Source organism: Lethenteron reissneri, chromosome 32 (genome assembly GCF_015708825.2).
Source record: "Lethenteron reissneri isolate LAM-NWPU_2019-01 chromosome 32, ASM1570882v1, whole genome shotgun sequence".
NCBI classification, from domain to species: domain Eukaryota; kingdom Metazoa; phylum Chordata; class Hyperoartia; order Petromyzontiformes; family Petromyzontidae; genus Lethenteron; species Lethenteron reissneri.
In genome coordinates this window covers 14,278,430-14,306,185 of record NC_083810.1, presented here as the reverse complement: position 1 = coordinate 14,306,185, position 27,756 = coordinate 14,278,430, and the positions used below count along the sequence as shown (strand labels likewise).

Here is a 27,756-nt window from a genome sequence, read left to right as displayed (position 1 = left end):
AGCCGCCGTCCGCGTACTCGTCACCGTCGCGGACAACGCCCCGCCGAGATTCACCTCCAAAGACTACTCGGCGGAGGTCAGCGAAGGTGCCAGGCCCGGGAGCTTCGTGCTCATGGTGACGGCCTCCAGTCGCTCGACGGTCAATTACGAAATAAGGGACGGGAATTTTGAGGATACCTTTTACGTGAATCCGACCTCCGGGGTCATCACCACCAAAGAGCTCCTGGACTATGAACGGAAGCCATCGTACCAACTGACAATACAGGCCACAAACATGGTGGGGCTCTCGACCAATGCGTCCGTGTCGATCCACCTGAGCGACGAGAACGACAATGCGCCCGTGTTCGATCGCTCGCAGTACCGCGGGGTCGTCAGCGAGGAGGCGCAGGCACACACCTGTGGTGCTCAACGACAAGAACGTCCCCCTCGTCATCCGCGCCACCGACCTGGACAGTGAACAGAACTCGCTGCTCGTCTATCAGATCGTCGAGCACGAAGCCCAGACGTACTTTTCCATCGATTCCAGCACGGGGGCCATCAAGATGATCAAGGTGCTCGATCACGAAAAGACGCCCGAGTTCCACTTCCAGGTGCGCGTGTCGGACAGCGGCAGCCCGAAGCTTTCCGCCGAAACGCCCGCCAACGTGACCATCACGGTGCTGGACGCCAACGACTCTCCGCCAATATTCTCGAGGTCCGTGTACGAGACGGTGCTGCTCACGCCGACCTACAGCGGCGTCCGCCTGCTGAGCATGTCGGCCACCGACCCGGACACTGACGCCTCGCTGACCTTCAGCATCTCGACTGGAAACGTCGGAGACAAGTTCGCCATCAATGCTCGGACCGGTGACATCTCGGTACAGAATGCCACTCACCTTCGGAGCCGATACGAGCTCGCGGTCAAGGTGTTCGACTGGGAAATTTGTGAGCACGGCACAGGTGAAGGTTTCGGTTCGGGAGATATCCACCGGCGAACTCCGGGTTCCGCAGACGTACTCCGCGAGCGTTCCTGGAGAACAGCACAGAGGTCGTCGTCCTGGCCGTGATCGCGGCCGTGGGCAGCGGCGTGAACGAGCCGCTGACCTACAGCGTGCTCAACCCGAGCGGGATGTTCGAGATCAAGCCGACCGCGGGGATCCTGCAAACGACGGGCGTTCCGTTTGACAGGGAGAAGCAGGAGCGCTACGAAGTGTTAGGTGGAGGTGAGGAGCGACGCCCGGGCGCGGCCGAACATCGCGCACGCCGTGGTCACGGTCCGCGTGGAGGACGTCAACGACAATGCCCCGATCTTCGTCAACCTGCCGTACTACGCCGTCGTGGAGGTGGACGCGGCGCCGGGAAGCGTCGTGTACACGATCGCGGCCGTCGACAGGGACGTCGGGCGGAACGGCGAGGTGAGCTACTCGCTGAAGGAGGAGCACGAGTACTTTGACGTGGAGGCACGCAGCGGCGACGTCTCGCTGAGGAGGAGTTTCACCGCGGACATGTCGAGCAAGGACTTTCACCGTGAACGTGGTGGCTACGGACTCCGGGGTGCCTCCATTATCGTCCGAAGTCAGCCTCCCGGTGACCGTTATTAACAAGGCTATGCCCATATTTGAAAGGCCGTTCTACAGTAAGTCAGTACCCGAGAACATTAAGCCGCACACGCCAATTCTTAACCTTCAGGCGAAGAGTCCAGAGGGCCTGCCTCTCATTTTCAGCATCACGGACGGTGACCCCTTCAACCAGTTCTCGATCGACTTCAACACGGGCGTCGTGAATGTCATCGGCTCGCTGGACCACTGAGACAGCAGACGACCTTCAAGCTGACGGTGCGAGCCACGGACTCGGTGACGGGCTCGCACGCCGAGGTGAACCTGGACATCCTCGTTCAGGACGTCAACGACAACCCTCCGCTCTTCTCGCAGAGCGCCTACGCCACCACACTGTCTGAAGCGGCGCTCATCGGGATCTCCGTCCTTCAGGTGAGCGCCACCGACGCCGACATCGGCTCCAACAAGGCGCTCTACTACCAAATTATCAACAACGGGAAGAACAGCAGCGAGTGCTTTTACATCGACTCCAGCAGCGGGCTTATTTTGACCTCCAGATTCCTGGATTACGAGCAAAACCAGGTCCATAATTTCTTGGTGAGGGCGTCGGATAGTGGCATGCCCTTCCTTACCAGCGACGTTCCGGTGACGATCACCGTCACCGACATAAACGACAACCCTCCCGTGTTCAACCAACTGCTGTACGAAGCGTTTGTGAGCGAGCTTGCTCCGCGCGGCCACTTCGTCACCAGGGTGCAGGCTTCTGACGCCGACGCGTCAGACACCGACAAGCTCGAGTACAGCATTCTCTCTGGCAACGACCACATGAACTTCGTGGTCGACAGCAAGTCCGGCATAATCTCCATCTCCAACCTACGCAAACAAACGCTGGCTCCGCAGTACCGCCTCAACATCTCCGTGTCGGACGGGGTGTTCACGAGCACGGCCCAGGTGCACGTGAACATCCAGAGCGCAAATCTGCACAGCCCCATCTTCGGCCAAAATGAGTACGTGAAGGAGATCCCGGAGAATTCCGAGGTAGGCACCCTGCTCACCTTGGTGCAGGCCACCGACAAGGACTGGGGCCCGCTGGGGACACGTGTCGTACTCCATCGTGAATCAGTTTGCGGGTGACAGGTTTACCATCGACGAGAACGGGCAGATTTTCACGAGCGAGCCCCTCGACAGAGAAGACCCGCTGGAAAGAGTCTTTGACATTAACATCATGGCCAAGGACGGGGGAGGCAGGGTGGGCTTCACCACGGTGAAAGTCATCGCCACCGACGAGAACGACAACAAGCCCACGTTTGTCACCAACGAGTACTTTGGGAACGTCCTTGCGAGCGCGGACAAGGGGACCGCGATCCTGCAGGTCTTAGCCACGGACCCGGACGAGGGAAGCAACGCAGATCTCGTCTACACGCTCTACAAAGGGGAGTCGGACTCCGCGGAGGACGTCCTGGAAGTGCAGCCCCTGACGGGACACATCGTCACCAAGGAGAGCCTCGTTGGCCTGGAAGGCTCGCGGATGTCGTTCTTCGTCAAAGCGGAGGACAAGGGGCCGGAGAGGAAGCACTCCGTCGTTCCCGTCTCCGTCTCCGTGCTGCCCGCCGACGCGGAGCTGCCGGCCTTCACGGAGGCGGCCTACGCGCTGACGGTCGCCGAGGACGCGGAGGTGGGCAGCGAGATCGGCGCGGCGAGGCTCGCGGGCAACGACAGCGCCACCTACGCCGCGGTCCCCGGCGGCGGCGGAGCGGAGAACAACGCGGACGACACGTTCGTGGTGCTGAGCCAGACCGGGCGGCTGAAGGTGGCCAAGGCCCTCGACCACGAGACCGTGAGGAGCTACCGGTTCGGGGTCAAAGCCACGTACCGGCGGGACGAAGTGGACGTGGTCGCGCAGGTGCTGGTGACGGTGCACGTCGGGGACGTGAACGACAACCGGCCCGTGTTCGAGTCGAGCGTCTACGAGGGCGTGGTGATGGAGAACCTCCCTGCTGGCGTGCCGGTCGTGCAAGTGAGAGGTAATGGATCTGCGCACAGCCATGCTCGCTTCACACCGCTGCCTTTTGCCAATCGCCAAATGTGCGTGCGTATGTTGCCCTTCTATCGCACCATATACGTAGTCGACCGTGCGTGGGAAGGAAAACCAACTAAACTCAAAAAGCAGTTGTCAAGAAATTCGTTTTCAGTCGAGATTCAAAAGGGCAAAGCTCCAGTGGCTTCCAAATATCGGAAGGAAGAGCGTTCAAGACTGCCGCAGAAATCGCATCTTCTGCGGCAGTGTTGCAGCAAATCGGAGTAGCTGGGGAAAACCCACACTTACATGACAATCGCGTGAAACAAGATCACGCAGATAGCTCTCAAGTGTACTTGGTCCACTGGTAGGGTTGCTATCTCCCGGAGATTTCATGGGAGGAAGTGATGTAATATTGGTCAACTGACTAAATTCGGGACTTTTAATGTCCCGGGAAGACTTACAGCTTGTCCTAGAATGGCTACCTCACTCACAAGAAGATCCTGGAAATGCCAGGACAGGTGGCACAACCCTCTGCCGGCGACAGGTTGGGCATTCCACGCACATTCCCTCGTACGCGACACTCGCACGCACCGTCCATGGTGCTGCCTCCCACACGCTGCACCGTCCGCCCGCCGCACGCACGCACGCACACACGTACGCACACACGCACGCACGCACACACTGCACACGCATGCACACACGCACGCACAGACGCACGCACACATGCATGCATGCACGCACTCACACATGCACGCACACACGCACGCACACATGCACGCACACATGCACACACGCACGCACCTCCAAGCACGCATTCCGCAGTTGGCACCGTTCGCCCTCCCGACTCGCCGTTCCCGCCGCTCCGTTTTGACTTCCAGCGACGGACCGGGACGGCGGCGCTAACGGGCAGCTGGCGTACAGCCTGGCGGAGGAGGCCGTCGTCGAGGGCGGCGCGGCTCGGGACCTCTTCTCGGTGGACGCCGAGAGCGGCTGGGTGCGCACGCTGCGCCCGCTGGACCGCGAGGCCCGGGCCGGGCACGAGCTGGTGGTCGTGGCGACCGACCTGGGCGACCCGGCGCGGCTGTCGGCCACGGCGAGCGTGCGCGTCGCCGTGGCCGACGCCAACGACTGCCCGCCGCGGTTCTCGCGCGACGCGTACGCCGGTGACGTGCCGGAGGACTCGGCGCCCGGCCAGGTGGTGGCCGTCGTCCGGGCGGACGACGCGGACGCCACGCCGGACAACGGGCAGCTGACGTACTACCTGACAGGTGCCCACCCCCCCTCCCGCGTGTCGCGGCGGACGCTCTGCCGGGCCACCTATTGCACGTCCTGCGCGAGCCGCGGACGGTCGCGATTAGCGTCGAATTGTTGACGTGTTTATTCGTGCGTTTGTTTACGCGGTTTCAGTGGGTGTGTCACGCTGTGAACGTTTTAGGTTTCAAGTGTCTGCGTGCGCGTCGTTGCGTGTTGTTATCGTTTCCTTATTCTGGGAATTTAATATAAACAATGTTGTGGCAGTCATCGCCAACAGGGCTGCCATTTTCAAATTATTTTAAAGGGTGGAAAGTGCCTGCATTGAGTGATTTTAAAACATAAGTCTTCGAATTTTAAGAACGGGCATAACCATCCAGTTGCATTGTCCAGCATGTATGTGGTACAAATCAAATTAATCTGCTGGTTGCAATGTTAGCAAATGACAAAAAAACACATTAAATATTGAATATTATTGGTTATAATCTGCACTCAAACTGGTGATTGTATTGAATATAGATATTCAGAATTACATTTTAAAGCATTTATTGCCCAAAACACATTCCTGCGGAGGGAGCTGGTAGGAACGTTGGGTTGCTCGGTCAATGGCCAGGGTCAATGGCGGCGTGGTGTATTCCGCAAACATGCCCAACTCTGAGGGCGGGCACAAGCCGGCGTGAGTTGGTTAAACCTTGAGTTTTATAAGGGCACCACGGGATGACCAGCCCCTCCCCACCCAGCCCCTCCCCACCCAGCCCCACCCCTCCCCACCCCCACCCAGCCCACCCTCCACACCCAGCCCCTCCTCACCCAGCCCCTCCCTGCACGACGGACACAATGATCCCTTGTGGGCTGGTGTAACCAGGAGGTTCCTACCAGTATTGAGCTCGTTCAGTTAAATGTCAAAGAAAAATTACGTAATCAGGAAGTTCGCTCACCGGCTGTGAGTGTTTTTTAATGTAACGTCTACAAATACAATTTTGTGTTTAATGGTTCGGCAGACAGCTGTAGATATAATTGGATCTATTTTTGACGATCTTTGTCTCTGAGGATTCAACATTACTGCCACTTTGCACGCAAGGTGGAGAAATCCGAAACGTATTTACTTGCACTGCTTGCTTATTGTAGGCAGTTAAATGAGGCAGTTATAAATTTTAATCCCAAAAATATTATTTAAAATGTAGTTATTGTCTAGAAGCTCATGCAAATTATGTTTGATTGCATGAGTAAGTGCATTTAACAAGACAATTTTCATCTACACGTGGTTTATCTGCCACTAATGCTAATCAGTCAAAATAATTGTTCCTGCTGCTTTTGAAAGTGTCCCAGGGAGAGAAATTAGGTGCTTTCTATTCTTAATTCGCAGATACAATACACTTTAAATGCTACTCAGAGGAAATACTGCAGGTGGCTCTGAAAAGTGGCTTTTTTGTTCAAAAGGGCTTGATTTATTTACGTGCAAGTGATTGGGAAATTAAGTTGAGTACCACTGATGGCGACTCTGTCAAACATTCCCGTGACCTTCTCACATTCTCGGACAGTTGTTGGGGTGCAAAGTGAGCAGCCGCTGTTTGTGAGAAATGGGTTAAAGTTTTCCCACGAATCCTGTTAATCTTGTCAATATGAGGACAAGTAACTTGGGACAGCCTGTCAAGGATCGATGACTTCTCTATGAGTGATATGAATTACACATCCATTGATCCTTACAAAATATTATAAATGACCGGAGTTTGCGTAATGGTCGATCTTTCCAGACTGTGAACCCTGGCTCATAAACGTAGTCGAAACCCAGGCTGATCTTCTGAATTTGATGTGTTTAATGAGCTTGGCCTTCACCAAAACGGAGTGGTGACAGGTCCATTGCAGTGAGAGAGGGACAAGGCTGCTTACAACTCTTAAGTAACATTTAAGTGCAATCCCCAGCCAGTCCACAGTGTGGTGCTGTTGAACTTACATCTGAGATGGGATAACTCATGCAAGAGAGTCGTGTACTCTTGTTCTACTGTATGCTTTAAAAGTAAATGATTTAATGTATTAGTTGAATTGTTTTCAAAGGTGATGGGCGGATTTTTTTCGACTTGAAGTTAATCCTCACAGTAGTAGCTAATTTTTGACATAAAAATTTTGGCTGAAGGTTGTTTAATATGTTTTCGTGAAATGCATTTTTTTTCTTGATTTGAAGCTTTCGTGACTGCAGGAATCCATACTCTTTGGTTCTTTCGGTCAAGTCACGTAGGTAGAAAAAAATCATAGATCACGACGTTTCGATCGCCACACAAGCAATCGTCTTCAGGTGAAGACGATTGCTTGCATTTTTGTCATGTTTTTCCAGAGCCATTATTCCAAATGTGCTATCGACGTCGTGTCACGAGACCAAGGACCCATTCGTATTTCTGGCAGAGCGGTCCAACTCGTGGTGTTAAAGATGATGGTCCACAGAAGCCGATGTCACAGAGCTTCCTTTTGCGATCCCTTCAAGTGATCTCCGGTCAGCAAGTCGAGGGCCACCACTTCCCCACCCCCTCTGTGTACGAGAGGAACGTTCCTCGCAAGAGCCAGACCGTTATTTACTTCTCAACGCTAGAACGTTTGGCCAAATTAAGTGCAGAAGTGAATATTCATGAAATGAGCGGTCAATGACGACTTGGCTGAGCCCATCAACTCACCACACTTGGGAATCCCCCCATTTAATCACAGATGGCTGCCTCAATTTCAACCAAGGATCTCAGCAATGCCAGCTCTACGTTCTGACCTCGGAGGTCACCTGCCTTACCTCAGAATTCCAAACTAAATTCATGTCCACGCTTTACCATCGCCGATTTTATATTGTTCCACTCATGCAGTACAGCTCAGATGGAGTACCTCGCAGCATTAATTAATTTTCTTGTGAGATGCCTCCATCCATATTCAGGGATATTTTCCCCTTTTGATGCCGGCTCTGCTGATTCCACGCGACATATTCACACTGCAGAAGTGAGAGAGCGGAAAATGAAAGTCCGACACCGAACGAAGGGTAGAGACAGTAAAGCTCGTACTCGATTAAGATGCAGCCAATCTTTATCACTTGGTTCATGCCTTTTGAATGACACATTTTTAATTTGAAAATATATTTCGTAAGGACAGCCAGGCGTCCTGATGAGAACCATTGAGTGGAGATGAATATGCACACTTAACAGTTAAATTGTCAAACCCCAAAGGCAGCCTCATCTCCACCGCAGTGTCCTCGCCTTGTTATTCCAACTCTCAGGAGGACGCTATGGTCTGACTGAGTCTTGAACGTTTTCGGCCACGTCTTTGAAAAGTCACGGCGGGGTGACCGTGCTGAGTGTTTTTTGTCCGTGCGCTGCGACGTGACGGCGACGGAACGCTCAGCAGGATTTGTGGGCTTCCATCACCTTGATTTTTGTCAGCTGTTGGGTGCCTCGACTGGGAGCCGAGGGTCAGCGTCAAGGACAAGAAGCCATAAATTGTTTTGGACAAAATTGTGACCCGTGGAACCTGCGTCCTTTGGCTTTACAGGGAACCGCACACTGTACTTTGTTTGCTCCATGAGGATTTTTAGCAAAAAAAGTCAAATGCACACGAGCTCAGTGTATTGAACGCATTTATGAATGCATTAATCAGTGGATTTCCACAGATGATAACGGTTATAGAGATTCGAATGACGGTGTCACTGCTGCGGTAAACAACGGAATTGCTCTGGGATAATGAGAGTGGATCTTGTTTAATTGACCTTCAACCGGCCTCAAGTGGGATGTATTGACCGGTGTCCTGAATGCACTCGCTTATTTCAAACCAAATTAAACGGGTTTCTTTCTCCTTGAAGGAACTTAGATGCACGGTCACTGTTCTGTTTCTTTGTAAAATAAAGTTTATATATTTTAAAAATGTATGCTACCATCACCAGCTGCTCGCTAAGCACCATGAAGGTGGTGGTTAGAGAGCAACTCACATTCAAAAGATTTTGAGATTCAGAATTCAAATCCGAGGAGAACTGAAGCGAAAATGAGCAATAATGATGAGTGCTATGATGGCCTCAAAAAGTGACTCAGATTTTCCCCGAGATTTCAAATAATTCCCGATGAACATGTATCCCAATTTTACAGGAAATTGAAAACTCGCCGTGTTAAAGCCTTGTAAAATTCTTCATATTTCTCCAGCATCATTTTATTTCAGGACAAATTAGTTGTTCTGTGTTCGCTTTTTATACGTTCCAGTGGGAAACCAACATTATTGGTCGTTAGAAACTTTGATACGATTCTAACTTCCCGCGTGCAGCGCTCTGTTCAATCGTGCTCCTTTATTCCCTCGGCGCTTCGGGGCGTGCGTCGTCGTCCTCGTTGCGAGGCGCGATACGGAGAAATACGGCGGCGGCGATGTCGGAGTGTGACAGAGACGGCGTGCGTCCGTATCGCACCGCAGGCGGCGACCCGCTCGGCCAGTTCGCCATCGGCTACATTCAGGGCGAGTGGAAGCTGCACCTGAAGCAGCCGGTCGACCGGGAGGAGAGGGACCGCTACCAGATCGAAGTGACGGCCACGGACGGCGCGTTTGTGAGCAAGGCCGTCGTGGACGTCGCCGTGCTGGACGCCAACGACAACAGCCCCGTGTGCGACAAGGTACGGGGGGGAGGGCGGTGCCCAGAACCGCGCCCTTCTCTCGTGGGACCTGCACACCCGTGTCGTCCGTGGCCGTCGCTTTGTGCGTTTAGTTTGTTGTCCTTCCCCCCCCCCACACCTCCCATTGGCGCGGTTGGCTACGTACGGTGTGGAGGAAGTTGGACGCGCGTGCGTGCGGTGTCTTGGTATGCGCAGTTGAAGTAATTCGGCATTTGAAAAAAATGCAGCTCAGCTCTGTCCACCCAGCGATATAGATTAGTACGCTCCCGTTAGTTTATCGGCAGGTCATGTGTGGTGGGGTGAAGTGTGGGTGCTCGTTCCTCTTGCAATACATGTGGCCTGTGTGAGGAGGAGTAGGCAAAATACCATCTAGAGGGGTTCAGTGGTGTAAAAATATGCAGAAGTCCAGCACAGAGAGATTGGCGGATTAAACTACCGAAGCAAGTAGCTTCACTTGAACTCTCACTTGGGCTTTTACATGTTCAACACTATTGAAAATATTTAAATGCCAAAATAGGTTGGTGAGTAAATTGCATCTACATAAGGTTAACATCGGTCCCCTGCATAGTGCTCTCTCAGCTCAAGTTTGCTGACAATTTAAACCTTTTAGATGATTTGTAAAAGCTGTAGGTTCCCACACGTACCCCCCACCTGAAGCTGTTTAGGACTCGACCTATACAGCTTAGGCAGGTGAAGAGATCGTGTGGTCATCAATAGCCACTCAGTGTACATCAAACCTGCTGCCCCGGAACTGAAAGCTAAATATATTATCCTCTGCACAAAGAACATGTGAACACATTTGCCATGGTCTTCAGCAGTAAGTTGTCTTTTTGAAATATTAGCCGAGAGGCAACTCCCTCAGCTCAGCAGAGAGGGGTTATCTGAGCAAGCAAACACAAAAGGGATTGTGTTGAGCGGGCGATGTTGTTCGCACGAACGAGTCTTTCGTTCGCCAATTTATTTAGCGTGGCTTCATTTCAGTGCTGAGAATCGACAGTAGATATTGTGTGGTTTTTTTGTTGCCTGAATCCAAAAGCAATTCCAGGTGAGGGATATTGACTGGTAAAATCATTCGCCAAGATCCCTTGCCCAAATGCTCCTGCGTGTGCCGACACTCGAGTAAGCCATCGTCGGTCGGGATGCAGGTGATTGATTTTTTACTATTTTTTTTTCTCTCCCGCTAATTTGTTTTGTTTTCATTCGCCAAATGAAGCCCAAAAACCGTCGCGGTGTTTGGCTGCCCTTTAAATGCTCTCCGCTGTCCCCAGGCTTTAAGCGGTGAAACCTGCGCAGCACCCAACTGGCGAGCTTTTGATTCCCCCATCCCCCCCACTATGACGAAGTAAACTTGAGTGGTATTTTTGAATGCGGTGGCCAATATTGCAATATGGAAGTAGTTTTTATCCTGTCAGTTAAAATGACGTTAGCTTGGGTGTATGCAAGTGTAGTGGATTCAACTGAGTCGCAGACGTACTCTTTGGAGGCAACACATTTATTGATACCAACAACTAAGGGGTAACTGCCCCAGGTCCACGTGTTGGTGATTCTTTTCTGACGTAGAACGTAGATCTTCAGGATAACAACGGCAACGCTGACTCCCGGTCCCTCTGGGGACCCGGTTTATATGCTCCCTGGTCGTGGCTGGCTCCGCCCTTGGCCACGACCACCTTCTCGAATCCTCTAGCAGGATCTCGCCCCGACACGTGACCACCCCTAGCCCCCACGTGGGGCCCCTGTGTAGACTTTACCCATCACGTGCCTTCCAGGGTCAACCAGAGTGCCATGGCCTACATTAACCCCATTCATGGCCGGCACCCTCACACCCCCTCCTATAGGGGTCGGCACTGCACGCTGAGCGTGGTGTCACTCAGCGCTCACCGAGCCCCTTTAGGGCTAGTACTACACCCACATGTCCGCGATGTCACGACACAAGTGAAAACGCCAATTATGCAGGGCTAAAACGCGCGCGCACGTAAATACGTAATGTATTCTCCCGAAGCAGTCTTTGTACACGTGGACTTTCCCTGCTATATATATCCCTAAATACTATAGTCATTCATTAATATTAGCCCATTATTGTGATTCAGTGGATGATGAAGGTTCTTTAGAGTAATGGCACGGGATCTGTTCATCCCCAAAGCGGCATAGAATGGTCTCCACCTGCGTCATCAGGTGGCAGGGCTCTCTGTGAACCGGTGCTCACTGAGCCAAGAGATTACTCGGCCACGCCAGCCGTGTGGCCTGGTGCAGGTCATTGCGCGTGAGCAGCCGCCCCGGCCATACGTGCGTGTGTACGTGCGTGCATGTGTGCGTGCCTGCGTGCGTGCGTACGTACGTGTGTACGACGTGCGTGCGTGCGGGCGTGCTCTAACCATTACTGCCATCTCTCCTGTGCACTGCCGCTGCCCCCCCCCCCCCCCCCAGCTGCTCTACGCCGTGGCCGTGGCGGAGGACGTCGCTCCGGGGATCTTCCTGCTGCTCGTCTCCGCCCGGGATGCCGACGTCGGTGCCAACGCCGCCATCCAGTACACGCTGCACGGGCCCGGAGCAGAGCACTTCCGAATGGATTCCGCCACGGGTAACGCACGCAGCCGTCGCACGACAGTTTGCTGTGCGTGCGCGTGTACGCGTTCGTGCGTGCGTCTTTCCTCGACTGATTCATTTTATTGCTGTTGCCATTTTGGTGGCCCAGACTGTCCTCGTCTCTGGAGCTCTCACCTGGTTAGACAAAATAAACTCAAAGCGGCCGATCGGTAAAATGAAACGGCTGTCATCCAGCACTCTCAGCGACACTTTGGTTAAGTGCGGCTAGGCCCGTGTGACCCACCTCCGATTAGCACGGTTGGCTAAGTACGTTGTGAAAGAAGGTCAACATGCACACACCTGAGCATGGATCTACACGTTCCTCTATCTGACAAGAGAATGTAGAATTGCAGTGCAACAATAGATTTTGCTGTACCATCCTTATCTACCCACAATACACCTCTGCAGCCTGTAATACTGCCACACGGTCATCCCTCCAAGCACTCTTCAGGCTTGGTTCAGCTTGGCTTATAAGATCTGATGCATTGGGCACATGGCTGGGTGATTTTGTGGTAGGCTTGTTGCCATCATCGATGCCAAGTATGTATTTGGCAACAACCATTCGCGGTACAGCATTGTGACGTAAAAGTCACATAGAAGGTAAATAATAAAATAATACAAAATCTAAATATTAACCAATAAAATTCTCACGACGTTTCGATTGCCTCTTTTTTCAAATTTTCTTGCCGTGGATTTCACACCTGATGATGATTGCTTGTGTTGCAGTCGAAACGTCGTGAGAATTTAATTGTTTTATATTTGTATTTTTTATTATTTTATTATTTCTCTTCTACGTGACTTTACCGAAAGAACCAAGAATATGAATCCCTGCAGTCACGAAAGCTTTAAATCAAAACATAACTGAACTATTTTAATTTTACCAGGTAAGGCCCACTGAGCTAGATCGCTCTTTCCAGAAGCGGCCTGATCACAGGGAGAACACGCAAACTCCAAATATACAGCAGGCATCAGGGTCGGGATCAAACCCACGACCCGCTGCCTACCAGGCGAGGTAGTTAACATCTCGCGACGTGTCAACCGCGCGTCGTGCAGGGGAGCTCTTCACCCTGGCGCCGCTGGACCGCGAGGCCGTCCCGGCCTACGCGCTGAGCGTGCGCGCCACCGACGGGGGCGGCCGCTCCTGCCAGGCGGAGATCCTCGTGAGCCTGGAGGACGTCAACGACAACGCGCCGCAGTTCCCCGCGTCGCACTACGCCGTGTCCGTGTACGAGAGCACGGCCGTGGAGACGCTGCTCACGCGCGTGCAGGCCACCGACTCCGACCTGGGTACGTGCCGCCGCCGCCGCGGCCTCGACGCTCGGCGGGCGACGCCGTCGTCCGCGTGCGTGTGTGCGTGCGTGTGTGCGTGCGTACGTCTGTGCGTGTGTGTGTGCGTGCGTGTGTGTGTGCGTGTGTGTTTGTGGTGTCTTTTTTGCACGCGTGCGCAATTCTCCCCCGCGGTTTCGTGTCCCAATTGTGCCGCCACCATTGTGTCGCCGAACACGAAGTGTTCACTCGGCTCTCCAGCACAGCAGCAGCAGTGCAGCAGCAGCGAGGCGGCTTCCGCGCCTTCCTTCGTGGGCGAGCCCCTCTCTGATCCCCTGTCCGCGCCGCAGGGCTCAACCGCAAGGTGACCTACTCCTTCTTGGACTCGGCCGGGGGTCACTTCGCCATCGACGAGCGCTCGGGCATCATCAGCCTCAAGCGGCCGCTCGACCGCGAGCACCAGGCCGTGTACGAGCTGACGGTGCGCGCGGAGGACGGGGACGTCTTCCGGCCCCTCACCTCCACCGTGGGGGTCTCGGTGGCCGTCCTGGACGTCAACGACAACCCGCCGGCCTTCGAGCAGCGCGAGTACCACGCGGCGGCGCCGGAGGACGCGGCGCCGGGCTCCGCCGTTCTCTCCGTGCTGGCCATCAGCAAGGACGCGGGCGCCAACGCGGAGGTCACTTACGGCGTCGTGAGCGGCAACGAGCATGGCATGTTCAGCATCGACCACAAGCTGGGTAAGGGCCGGCGGCGGTTCGAGGCGGGGCATCTTAATTCAGACAAGCTGAGTGTGCCTCGTCACACTTTGATCTTTGGTGGGCAGTCATTAGTCATCGTTACAATTGACGATTTTCATCCACCCGTGGCCATCGTTGACTAAAAATAAATACAAACTTTGATAACGTATATTTCCGTCACAAATTTTCTGAAGGGAATGAACACTGGCAATCTTCACATCCGTGTGTTCTGTGGCTGGCCATGTGCAAAGGTTGTGCACGTTCTGAAAGGGTTTTTGTGTTGTGTTGCATGTGCATCGTTTTTCTTTTACTTGAGAAAATTGTGTTTCTGAAATCACCAGAAATATCTGTCGAGCGGCAGGATTTAATATGATGGTTGTGAACACCGAGGGAATGGACCTGCGAGGCCGGGGCCTCTCGTTGTCGCAAGAGGGTTGGCCAAATTCACGTGTTTTTCTCGCGAGGAGATTTGATGGAATTTTGTCAGAGAAAAGGTTGTCAAGAACAACAATTTTAAGGCAATTTGGCTTTTGTTCAGCCAAATGTTACGTGAAATTGCCTTTCTTACAAACACTTGCATTAATCCACATCTATATTTTTCTTCAGTATGAATCGGACTGCTTCCATGCAAATGTGCTACATGCAAACCGCATTTGCTGCCAGTCGCGGGGCTCGATGGCGAGGGGTCTTCACAGGGTGCTGTCTGTGCAGCGCTCCCGGGACCTTGACCCCTCGAGCCCCTCGCCGGTGGCCGCCTCGCCCTCGCAGGGCGGGTGATGCGCAGAGGACGCTCGAGGCGTACCGTGATGGATTGCGTCTCATGTGCGTGCCTCTAAACGCTTGAATGTCAAGAAGGTTGATGTCCGTTATTAAATAATAATAATTAGACAGCTGCTTAAGCTTGGCCACTGACGCTGTGCACACACGCACATGCTTGATCGTGTGAAGATAGTTTTACTTGAGGTTCGTCTCTCTAACCTTCCACTATGTTTGCCATGGTGTTGGTAACTAAACCAAAACTAAATTATTCAACTGTTTTTATTTTACCAGGTAGGGCCCACTCAGCTGTACAGCTCTTTTTCAGAAGAGCTATCCAGCAGCCAACTACTCTAAACGCATGCTTCTAAATGTAGAGGGGAAACCAGAGGACCCAGAGAAACATCTACGCGACCACAGGGAGAACACGCAAAACCCAAATAAACAGGCGTCAGGTTCAGGATCGTACTCAAGATGGTGCATTTCCTCGTAGTTTTCCTCTCAAGATACGTGTAGTTCGCTAGGCCCCCTAACATGAAGTTAAAAGTTTCAGAACCGGTTTTGTGGACCTCCGAAGGCGACGGCAACAGACTCCCAACGTTCGCGCGCGTCACGTGGCCTCGGTCGGCGGTCTCGGTCGGCGCCGGTCGTTCGGTCGAATCTCACGCGCACGACGCGTGTGCCAGGTGTGATCAGCGTCGAGAAGGCCCTGGACTATGAGACGTCTCGGGACTACTACCTGACGGTGCAGGCGAGCGACGGGGGAACGCCCTCGCTGAGCGGCGTCGTCACGGTGAACATCAACGTGACCGACGTCAACGACAACGCGCCAGAGTTCAGCCGGCACGTGTACAGCGCCGTCGTGGGCGAAGACGCCTTGCCTGGCGACACCGTCATCACGGTAACGCTGTGAACTTAGAACAATCAGTTTTCATCATAACGACACCGTCATCACGGTAACGCCATTGACTTATAACAACGCGTTTTCATTATAACGATACCATCATAACGTTAACGGCATTAACTTGAAAGGCATTTTCCAGCTGTGGTTTGCCACCTGTCCTGGTGTTACCAGACAGTCCTCTTTTTGAGGTCAGTCTTTCAAAGACGTTAAAGTCCAAATTATTGCGATCCCCAACCCTGATGCCTGCTGTATATTTGGAGTTTGCATGTTCTCCCGGTGCTCGCGTGAATTTTTCTCCGGGTCCTCCGGTTTTTCCCTTCACATTTAGAAACATGCGTTAAGAGTATTTGGCTGCTAAACATGTCCACGTGATAAGCCACTTCGTTGGGCTATCATTTGTGGCCAGGTTGCTTCTGAAAAAAAAGATTTATAGCTCAGTGGACCTTACATGGTCAAAATATTTCTATAGTTTTTTTATCCACACCACACAAATAAGATGACAGCTGTTCACACATATCGGTCACAATATTTTTAGTGTCCGTATTTGTTCTATAGCACTCATAGGGGGTGTCAATTTCTGGAAAATTATCATAAGTTTCTGTCAAAATTATGACTTTCCTAAATAATGGTCATATAATAAATCATGTTGAAGTTGCTTCTTTATCATGCACATATATACTTAAATATACAAACCCCTCTGATTTCACATAAACATTATTCTTGTGCTTCGTCTATTCCCTCGTGCGAGTTCTCTTCCGAAGATGGAACATCACATCCGGGTTTATTTTCCGCTCGCCGATGAGAACCCAGTTTCTGAGAGACATTTCCTAAAAAAAATCGATATGAAGTGATTAAAAAGAAAAATGAAACAAAGAATAAAGTAATAAAATCTTTACTAAATAAATAAATGCCAAGGCAAAAAAGGCAACGAATATTGAGTTTGACATCTGCCTGGTCGCGTAGTTGCCTTGAGATGGTTACGAGGAGACAACATTTATTTGTCACTTGTCTCTACCCAGAGGTGTAATCGCAGGATCTCAGAAACTCCCTGGCAGTGGCTCTGAGAGCCTCCCATCAATCTGCTGTACAAGACAACAAACACACACACATTTTATTCTGTTGTTGATTGTGCCATTTCGATTATCCTGATATGTTAATCTTAAATGTTTTGTTTCAATTCACTCAAATGTATACATCCTTTATTGTCAAGAGGTGTGCATTAATAAAGTCATTAGAAGATGTAAATACCAGTAGTTGTACATTTAGAAAGTAATTCGAAGACCTATAAACACCAACGAACAGCATATACATCCAAGGCATTGTTGTCAAATATGTTCTTATCAATTTCTATTCTTGCACATTGTTTATCATGGGAACTTATTTATTCAGGAAATGGATAGACAAATTATATAATTTTGACTTTACAAATAAAACCTCACGTTACAGTGGAGATTGACACGTTGGATAATTTGTGTAGCTCAAGCCACAATCACTTTGCGTGCTGCACTAACCCGTGTTGAAAGAAAGTAATAATAATAATAATAACAACATGAATCACAAGGGGGGCGACTGCTTCGAGGGATGGGGCTATCGGGGGTACGAAGCTCCTCCACAAGGATTCATTTTTTGTTCTTTGGCTGACCCAAATAGAAAATAATTAATTAACATCCAGACACGCGCACACACACACACAGGCCCGACCTCTAGTGCAGATGTGGCAGGCCGCTTGTCTTCTCAACTTTACCCTGCCTCAAGTCTAAGTTGCATTCTTGCAAATAGGCTCTCGCCATACCTGAATTTCAATACGTACTTTATCATTCTTATCTCGTGAGTTGTTGACATTTTTTGTAAAAAAAATGTAAAAAAATGTCAACAAGTCGAGCTCCCGATGCACGTGCAGGGTCCCCGACACCTCGTCGACGGCGAAGCGTTCCTCCTGGTCCCCGCCGAAGATGGAGTAGCGCACGACGCTGATCATTTAGCATTTGCTTTACATTCAAAGTCGATGGCATGTGGCGAGTATTGGTACCAGGATGGTTTTAGTTTCCCTCCCTTGTGCTTTAGATACGTGAGAGTGTTTATCTGAGCATGCCTGCAGATAAGAGATATATCCGCACGTGACCCTCACGATTATTAGATTATTCCCACTCAGGGTTGCGAGCGGTATTTGGACGAACGTCACAGCAGTGTAAGATGCCTTGGCACAGACTGCTCTTTGTGCGTCGTCGCCATGCTCATCGTCATCGCCACGCTCATCGTCATCATCTCCACCTCTTTCCTTTGCAGGTGGTGGCCGAGGACCGGGACGGGCCGCTCAACAGCGTCGTGCGCTACTCCATCGTCGGCGGGGACCAGGAGGAACGCTTCGCCGTCGACGAGGTGTCGGGCACCCTGCGCGTGCGTCGGGAGCTCGACAGGGAGAAGGTGACCCCTTGCCGCAACTGCCGCCGCACGCTCTCCGGTCGTGCGGGGCCTTGACCGTTCGCCATATGCGTGCATTTTTAAAATGGCTGTTTGTCATCGCCACCTTTTCTTCATCTCCAGTTGCATTAGAAGTGCTGGCTGTGGTGTGCTCTCTAATCCTGCCGGGTTGATTTAAGAAACTAGCCCGCTGTTTTAACTGCGTCCTTGGGAGATTGAACCAGCTACCTCTGGATTGCAAGTCCGGTGTTTTAACCGCTGCACCGTCCTTGTGCGTGCGATATCTTGACACATCGATTTCGGTATTCGACACGGCCAGGCGTCATTAACTCCACGCCGTTTTGGGGGTGTGCGTAGGTGTCTGGCTACTCGCTGACGGTGCGGGCCACGGATAACGGGACCCCGCCACTGTCGGCCGACGTGCTCGTAAACGTCGACATCTCTGACATCAATGACAACCCTCCCTCCTTCTCGGAGCAAAGCTACACGGCCGTCATCCAGGTAAGCTTGCCATCGTGTTTACCATCGCATCGACGTAAGCCAAATTTCTGGTTTCTCTTTTTCCTTCCGCACACCTTTGTTTTTAACGTTGCGCTGTTTATTTATTCACAAACTGAACCCTCCTTATTCAGCGTGAACCATGGCCAACGTTTTGGAAAGCAACTTATGTGTTAGTGTTGTCCAGCATACCTAATGGATCAGTACCGACTGTTAGTCTTGTCCAACGTACCTAATGGATTGGTACCGACTCTCCAACTACATTCATTGGAAAGGCCGCAGTTGGCTGCAGTTGGGAACAGTCGGAGATTTGTTCATGCTCATCAGAGTGGGCTAAATGCATCGCCGGTACTAGAAAATATGTTTCTCAATCTCCAAACCGAATGATTCCTGCGAGTTCCTGTCTGGCATAATGTACCCACCAATAAATGTGTGTGTCATGAAGCTCTATGCATTTGCATATGAATGAATGTTGTCTGATGAAAGTGTACTGTCTGGGAATTTGGGCATTGATTGCAATAGGAATAATACTTTGAATCGGATGACATTGCATATGAAGAACATTTCTGACAGTCGAAATGTGGAAGGCAGATTTATACAATTGAATGTGAAGAATGATTGCAGGTTGATTTAAAAATAAAGGGTGACCGCTATGACAGACAAAGAAAGGGTAGATGTAGACCCAGACGGCAATCGTTTATGACCAAACCGTGCTGATTTCACTCTGCAGCCCTGAGGCAACAGCCCTGTATTGTGGTATTGTAGTACAGGGCTGCCTCAGAACATGGTGGGGCAGGGATGCAGCCATGGCTGATGCTGCCAACAAAACTTTGACTTTGGAATACAGCAATAAATGAAAAAGCAAATAAATAATACCCTCATTTTAATATCGATCTCTGCTATTAACTGTGTGCACGCCATCAAAAGGACCCTCTGAGTTTGCTTTAGCGAGTTGTAACAATAATTGAAAGTGCCTTTTCCAGCCTCATTGGAGGCCACATTATTATGATTATAAATATTTTGTTTAAAACCCTTTACATGTTTGCATTTTTTTCTCTTGGCAATTGCTCATGTGCATGTTTACATGTATGATTCATATGGCTGCAGGTTAAACTACTGCATTAGTGTGTTTAGCCTTGCAAGTTGTGAAAGTGTAGGGAGATGCTCTGATGGTTCGTGGGTAATCCTTTACAGAGCGCTGCTCCAGACTGGGAATTGAACCCAATGTGCACTCACTTCCATAATCCTGTTTCGCAGTGGATTTTTCAAGCGCGAATGCACTCGCTCGCTGTCTGATGATCAAAGAGCCTGACCTCCGCTTGCTTTGTTATACAATTGTGCTGCTGTTGCTGGAATTGTCAGCAATGTAAATGCCACGAACAAATCTGTTTACTGTTATTGTCATGGGCTAAGGCTTATGTGAGTGAAATTGTTTCCCGTGTTATTTGTCTCAATGGCTATAATGTGGTATTATTTAATCTTCCCCTCTCAGCTGCTCTTTGTGATTTACCAATCATCAACTTCCATTTGACTTGTTTGTTGACATCTTAAGTGAGGTCCCTTAATACAAAACTTCATTATTTCCAAATGACGACGGCGACAAAAATTCAGAGTAAACCGACCCTGATGAAGTTTCTATCCCAAAAATATGGTGGTCATCATTTCTGTGTGGCACGCACACCCAGGGTATGCGGCGGTTCTTCACCGCTAGTTCTCCACGCACTTCAATAACAAGACTGGCAGCCACTGCATGGTGGCTTTTTAATATTCTGCATTGTCTCAGGGGTGGTAAGCCCTTTAGTGTCCACAGTTTAGTTTTGAAAGACTGCTGACAATAGTGGATCGAATAATCCTTGCCACTGGCTAAAAAAGACTTTCACGGTACACATAGGACACTTGATTATGCATTTATTTTTGGGATTAATTGGATTATCATGACAAGCAGATGCAGTTCTATGTCCTTAGCTCTCATATGGTCATTGGACAGCATATTTTCACTTGTCATTTTTCTACACGGAATCTTTTTGGCAAATCCTGAAAGACACACTTTTCAAGTCTAAAGGAAAATTGACTTTCTCTTATTGGAAATCCACTCTCATTGAAAAGGACAAACATATTGCGTGTGGGAAAAGTTTCTCATACAATGTGGCTCTTCATGAAAAGCCCAATACCCCTGTTGAAAATGTGTTGACCAAAACACCAACCATTATGGTGCTGGAAATTATCTTCTGCAACAAACCCATCTCAAAATCACATCTTGAAGTGCCTCAACATTTTTCATTTCACGTTTTTTTGTCTGAAAGAAATATTATGGAGTGTTTTTTTGATGGTGTTGGAAAAACCCGCAGATTACATTACTATCGTTGTATTTACACTTCAGACTATCATACCCTGCTATAGCAGGTGATTACGTCCATTCAGCTATTGAAGTTTACGTGACATGTCTCGCATTTTCACAGTTAAGAGCTGTTCCCATTCACAAGGTCTGGTGTTTTTCTGTAACGGGTTGATGACATGGTGGCACGTGTGACCCAACTGGTGGAACGTGTGACCCCACTCACTCCCTCTCCCCCCCACCCCCTGCCGCCCCCCAGGAGAATCAGCCTCCGGGCACCAGCATAGTGCGGCTGCTTGTGATGGACATGGACGCGTCGCACAACGGCCCCCCCTTCGGCTTCAGCATCGTCGCCGGGAACAACGGCAGCGAGTTCGCCATCGACCAGGCGGGCGTCGTCACCGCCGCCGTCAGATTCGCCAGCGGTGGCCGACGCGAGCATCTGCTCACCGTGCAGGTGCGAGCCAGTGAGCCAGGCAGCGAGCCAGCCAGCCAGAGAACAAGCGAGCCAGAGAGCCAACCAGTGAGCCAGTGAGCCAGGCAGCGAGCCAGGCAGCCAGAGAACAAGCGAGCCAGAGAACAAGCTAGCCAGAGAGCCAGCCAGCGAGCCAGCCAGCCAGTGAACAAGCTAGCCAGAGAGCCAGCCAGTGAGCCAGCCAGTGAGCCAGCCAGAGAGCCAACCAGCCAGTGAGCCAGCGAGCGAGCCAGAGATCCAGCCAGTGAGCCAGTGAGCGAGCCAGAGAACAAGCGAGCCAGAGAGCCAGCCAGCTAGTCAGCCAGCGAGCCAGTGTGAGCCAGCTAGTGAGCCAGCGAGCCAGAGAGCCAATAGGCCGATGGACTAAACAAATACGTGTATTTATATGTGGAGACACAGAACAGCCCTTTGGTTTTAGAGGCTTTTACCCATAATGCTCCACAACAATGCGTAATGAGTTAGTATACAACACGGATTAGTTTCAGCCTATCGCCTGTTTAAGAATACACGTTGTTATTTTTGTCTCTAACGAAAACATTTTGCGCGCGTGTGCATTTGCGTGTTTGTACTTTGTTCAACTCCACGGACACGGGCACCGCAGGCCCAGGACAGCGGACACCCGCACCTCTCGTCGGCCTGCCAGGTCCGCGTGCGCATCACGGAGGAGAGCGTGCACCCCCCGGCGATCATCCCGCTCGAGATCGCCATCACCGTGCCGGGAGACGCCGAGGCTCCCGGCGGCGTCATCGGCAAGATCCACGCCACGGACCAGGACGTGTACGACACGCTCACGTACAGCCTGCACTCGGACCACGGCCGACTCTTCGCCGTCAACAGCCGCGACGGCACGGTGATCGCGCTGCCGGGCCTCGACCCGGGCCGATACGACCTCAACGTGACGGTGAGCGACGGCAAGCACGCGCGCCTCGCCAACGTGACGGTGCGGGCGCATCGCGTGTCGGCCGAGGAGCTCAACGCCTCGGTGGTGCTGCGCCTGGCCGACATCTCTCCTGACAAGTTCGTCGGCGTCACGTATCCGAGCTTCCAACGCGCCCTGCGCAGCATCCTCAACCTCAAGGTACGCACGCGCGCACGCCCGCACACCGCGCTCGTGCTTGTTGCTTTAGTGGTGGGAAGATGATGTCTCTGTGTGCAAATAGTTTGGCGGTAGTATGGTCACTTTTGCTCAGAGTCAGAAAGATGATGCATACGAAGACTGCTTGCCCGAGGCTCTCGTACATTTTTCTGAAGAAGAAGAAGGAAGAAGAATAAACGATCGTCTCTGATGCTTGCCGCCACCGCAGAACGCTCCCCGTCGTGAAGCTCCAGTGTCCTCTGGCCTATATTTCGCAACCTTCAGCTGTTGTTTAACAGACTTGGCTCTTCGTCATAGCCTTGCGCTATAAAAGTGGCGCAGAAACTAGATGTGCTCGTGATTTGATTTGACAACCTACCCCCCCAACAGTCTTCATGGCTGCAGGGGCCGTCTTTGTCACTCGTGGAATTATGCGGATACGCACGCGCACGCTTGTTCACTCATCTGCCGGTCATCTCGGTCCGTCAAGCCCATGGCACCTAGGTCTGTCCCGTGACCGGCCAGCGAGCCTTCGACACTTTACGTGGCCTCAAAGTGCACATAGTCTGGCATACAATTAGGCTATGCGTCCACGACAGAAACAGTTACAGTTTTGTTTAGTTTGTTGTCGTCATTGTCGTCTTTGTTGTTGTTGTTGTTGTTGCTGACTGATGGCGTTGCGTGGGGTGCAGCACGGAGGGATCCGCGTGCTCGGCGTGCAGACGGCCGCTGGGGCACGCCAGCTGGACGTGCTGCTCGTGGCCGAGAAGCCCAGCACCTACTTCTACAGGCCGGCCCTGCTGGCGCAAGCGCTCAACGCCAGCCTGGCGCGGCTGGAGGAGAGCACGGGGGTGCGGGCGCTGGGCGTCCCACTCGTCTCCTGCGCCGCGGGCACCGGCGGCTGCCCCCAGGATCAGTGCCTCCAGAGGGCGACGCTGGAGGATGGCGCCGTGTCGACGCACAGCACGGCGCGGCTCAGCCTCGTGTCCCCCAAGCACCGCGTTGCCGGCATCTGCCTCTGCTCCGGTTCGTAGTGGCCATGGCGAGAGATAACAAAAAGCCAACGTGTTCGTCGATGGCACTGTCCTAAAGAGGGATACATTTATAATAGGGGAGGTTTTGGGTAATGGCCATTCTTCATAGCAAAATAAATTAGCATACAATGTGCCTCTTTGACATATATGACCCTCCACTTACAAAAAAAAAATACAAATCCCATCAGTCATATGACATTCTGGGGAGTGCATAATTTCAGCAGAATTGGTTCAACATGAAGAAAACTCTTCACTGGTTTTGATATTCGGTGTCTCATCAGCAGTGTCGGCTTGCTTTAGATCTAGAGTCCAAAGAGATTGAGTCGATAACGGGTTGAATAATAACTGCAAAAGATTAATGACTAAAATATACCTGCGTTTTTACATTTTAATTCTGTAATATAAAACTCAATTTGGCTCCCACATGCTACCCACATTTTTTTCATTTTCCAAAATGAGCGTTAGAAGGTGACTTTGTGGTAGCATGCGCCCACTACAAAATCACCATATTTCCAGCTTGGAAAGTGATATGTTAAAATACATGACACGGTAATGTTTTAGAACTTGTGCAGGTCATACGATAAGAAATGTAAAATAAATGTCTAAAAGGCTATTATTCGGTTGGGGATAGTGCTTTATTGTGTAGGTTTAATAGGTCTTCATTTTAATTGTTTCATTAACTATAATTTTCAATCCCCGTAAACAATCATAACACAATTTAAAACATTAAAAATCCACAGACAGGGGACCTTGACACTGCCTTTTGGCTTGACTAGGTGTGCAGATAATCACAAATTTCTACTTTGTATTGCTCAGTTTTCAAGGGAAATCAGACTTAATTTTTTTTTATCAGAAAGTGATTTGAGGTTTATCCATCCTGCTTAGCCAGTCACTGGCCCATGACGCGCACTGCAGAGCTTGTGCATTGATATGGCAAGATATATCCACGGCATCAACTGGAACTTGAGTAGTTGATGATAGTGAGATTTCTTCTTGTTCATAGTGACGTCTCGCGATGATGTGTGAAGGATTGTACCGCGCGTTGTCCAGCTTGATGTCCGACGTTTCCCTCCACATGCTGGGAGCTTCTTCAAGAACTGAATTCCTCTGAATTTTTCAGACATCACTCCTCTGTATTTGCCTGTCTCTCTGACGCGTTCTGTTGTTGCCTATCCCTCCATACGTACCACTCTGATGTTGTTCTTGTTCAGTGCTGGTGCACCACGGATCTCCGTTGCACACTGACTGGGTAACAGGCTGAATAGAACTTTCTGTGTAACAAATGAATATAGATCGATTTGATTGATTGAAAAACACGCGGTACAATTCCAAATTACATTGGAGAGCCAAACGGGACAATGGCGAACACCTACACAGTAGCCGTGAGGTCTTGTGTTAACCGTGTGTGTGTGTGTGCATGCCCTGGTGTATGTGCTATTGAAACGGTCTTTGTTTTGCAGAACAAGATTGCGTGCGTGATCCGTGCTTGACAAACCCGTGTCTGAGTAAGGGGGAGTGCGTGCTTGATGTCTCCAACCCAGCAGGCTTCGTGTGTAAGTTATATTTTGGTTTTCATTGTTAATTTGTTACAGCAGAGGAAATGAAAATGACACAAAATGCCAATGGCAAGTGACATTTTTTTATTAAGGGAATGTGGACCCATTAATTTGTTGTGTTAAATTTGTAATATTTGCTCAGCTATAAACATGTTACATATATGTGCACGTGTGTGTGTACTCATTTGGTTTTTAATCAACGTAAATTGCACAATAAATTAAATTTTAACAAATGTGAACCAGGCAGTAGGGTCGCGAACGTTCACACGTTTTATTCCTAACGTCACTTTTTTTCTAAACGACCGCTTGAATGAGCAAATGACAGCGCAGTGATTCTGTGACCAAACGTCTCTAACGGTGGCCGCATCCTCGCCGCTCTTCGCTAATTTGACACAAGTTGCCAGTGACACGGACTTTGCATATCCCCACGGCGGTTCACCTTTGTCGATGCTTTGTCCGCCGTGGCTGCAGGCGTCTCCGTCGTGTCGTTTGCCGAGGGGAGCTACGCTGAGTTCCGCACGGTGCACGACCTGCAAGACGTGACCCTGAGCATGCACGTGCGCTCCACGCAGAACCACGGCGTCATCGCGTACTCACGCGGAACAACGGACTACATGATTTTGGAGGTGCCCTCTTCATTTGCTTCTGTTTAACACAATCAATGTTGCCTGGGATACATTCTAAATATATAGAAGTACTCCCAGAATGTGCTTCATCTCATCAGATCTCAGAAGCTAAGCAAGAGTCGAGCTAGGATAGTTCTCTTTAATTTTTACGCAGATGCCGAGCAAAAAAAGACCCAGAACGTCAAATTGCCCACAAAAACCGGCATAATGAGAGATGGAATAGACGAGGAGTTGGCACCCGTCCTGCACTGAGCAAGGATCCAGGTGCTTGCGTGAGCCATCGCCACGCTGGACGGGCGGCTTGCCATTGGGCCAACGGAGGCCACGCGGTGGCCAGCGAAGGGGAAGTCCGTTGCTGCAATGTCCTTCTATGCTCCCCACTCTCACCAACCAGCTTTCACCAGTGAGGGGAACTATGGGGAAATAATGCCACGGTGACGAGATGTTAACTACCTCGCTTGGTATACTGGAGGTCGTGGGTTGCATGCCGACCCTAACTCCTGTCTAATTGCAGTTTGCGTGTCTCTCTCCCCGTGGCCGCATGGATTTCCCTCTGGGTCCTCCAGTTTTTCCCTCCACGTTTAGAAACATGTGATTAGAATATTTGGCTGCTATACATTTCCACGTGATGAGACACTTCGTTTAGCTGTCATTTGTGGCCAAGTTGCTTCTGAAAAAGAGCTACACAGCTCAGTGGGCCTTGCCTGGTCAAATAAAATGTTTTTTGTTGTTTTTGTAGCAGACTGGTGGGGGTAACAATGGGCTGCAGCTCTGCCGTTTGTGACAATCTCTTCACCATGACATGGGCCCGATGTCACCAGATCTCGGAAGTTAAGCAACATTTGACAGAATAAAATGAGTACCACATGATGGGAAGTCACCCAGTAGTTGTCCATTGCAGTCTTTGACCCGACAGTCCAGAGGAATGACCACCACAAGATGCTCCTTTGAACAGTGAACACTTTGACTTGTGAATGAGGTGTGGAAAGGCCAATTACAAATATTTAATAACAGCAATAGTAATGAGTAAAGAGTCATGGTAATAAATATCTGAAGGGAGCTGTAAATCTGCGTGTGTGTGTTACCTTGCACAGTGTCCACACGAATGAGAATTGCCCCCCCCCCCACGTGTGACTTGGTAGGGCCCCCCCCCCCACGTGTGACTTGGTAGGGCCCCCCCCCACGTGTGACTTGGTAGGGGTGAGCATGCGCAGGCGCGTACTTTGGCGCATGCTCGGAGGCGCGACTTAATAAATAAATAACCAAAACATCACTAAATTGCTAATTAAACTACTTTAAAGGTGACAGATGTGAAATCGGAATAGCGCTGGCTCGCCACGGGGCTTATGGCGTGCTACCTGTGTATTTTTTTAAACGTAAACCCCACGGTTCGCGAGTCAAATCCCTTGCAAGTGTCGGCCACACAGACAGACGGACAGACACACAAAAAATGCCTTTTATAGGTTAGATGATATTTTATAGTGGAGGGAGATGATATTTTATTATGAAGGGAGATATTTTATAGTGGAGGGAGATTATATTTTATTATGAAGGGAGATATTTTATAGTGGAGGGAGATGATATTTTATAGTGGAGGGAGATGGTATTTTATAGTGAAGGGAGATGCTATTTTAAGTCCAACAACAGTTTTCCCGTAAAAGCCAAATCTAAATTTAGCAACCCATCGGACTTCCAATAATAGCTCGGTATAAAAAAGTAAAAGCAACATGAAGAGTGCAATGGTCTCTAAAGCTGCTGGCTTTCATTCTCTTTTTACTTCCATCCTACAATACGATGACCTACATTGTGAGCTGTATTCATTGGTGCAATGTTTGGCAGGCAATTCAGCAAAGCCGCATAGAAGAACCAACGAATGCAGTGGCCCCGAAGTTGGGTTTGCTGGTAGCATTCACGAGCGAGCCATGCAGACTGCAGGCGGTGGGTCAGGTGGCTTTGTGCTCTGACATGATGTGTCAGAGCACTCACGCAGAACCCTTCAAATGCCTGGTGTTGGGCTGCAGGGGTAGACAACCGGAAAATGAACGTTACCCTCCCCGTTGTG

At 50.6% G+C, this 27,756-nt stretch overlaps 1 protein-coding gene across 1 annotated transcript in view; it reads left to right on the top strand.

The window, feature by feature from the left end:
- LOC133350087 (protocadherin Fat 1-like) overlaps positions 1–27,756 on the top strand; it is a 228,050-nt gene that overhangs the window by 178,543 nt on the left and 21,751 nt on the right. The window contains 21 exon segments of the mRNA XM_061564091.1: positions 2–397; positions 399–914; positions 916–1,008; positions 1,010–1,195; positions 1,197–1,499; positions 1,501–1,785; positions 1,788–2,621; positions 2,623–3,559; positions 4,434–4,823; positions 9,229–9,425; positions 11,850–12,003; positions 13,062–13,295; positions 13,625–14,014; positions 15,457–15,671; positions 17,961–18,098; positions 18,453–18,596; positions 21,188–21,385; positions 22,005–22,481; positions 23,171–23,504; positions 24,973–25,065; positions 25,540–25,694. Coding sequence (XP_061420075.1) covers positions 2–397; positions 399–914; positions 916–1,008; positions 1,010–1,195; positions 1,197–1,499; positions 1,501–1,785; positions 1,788–2,621; positions 2,623–3,559; positions 4,434–4,823; positions 9,229–9,425; positions 11,850–12,003; positions 13,062–13,295; positions 13,625–14,014; positions 15,457–15,671; positions 17,961–18,098; positions 18,453–18,596; positions 21,188–21,385; positions 22,005–22,481; positions 23,171–23,504; positions 24,973–25,065; positions 25,540–25,694 — 6,669 coding nt within the window.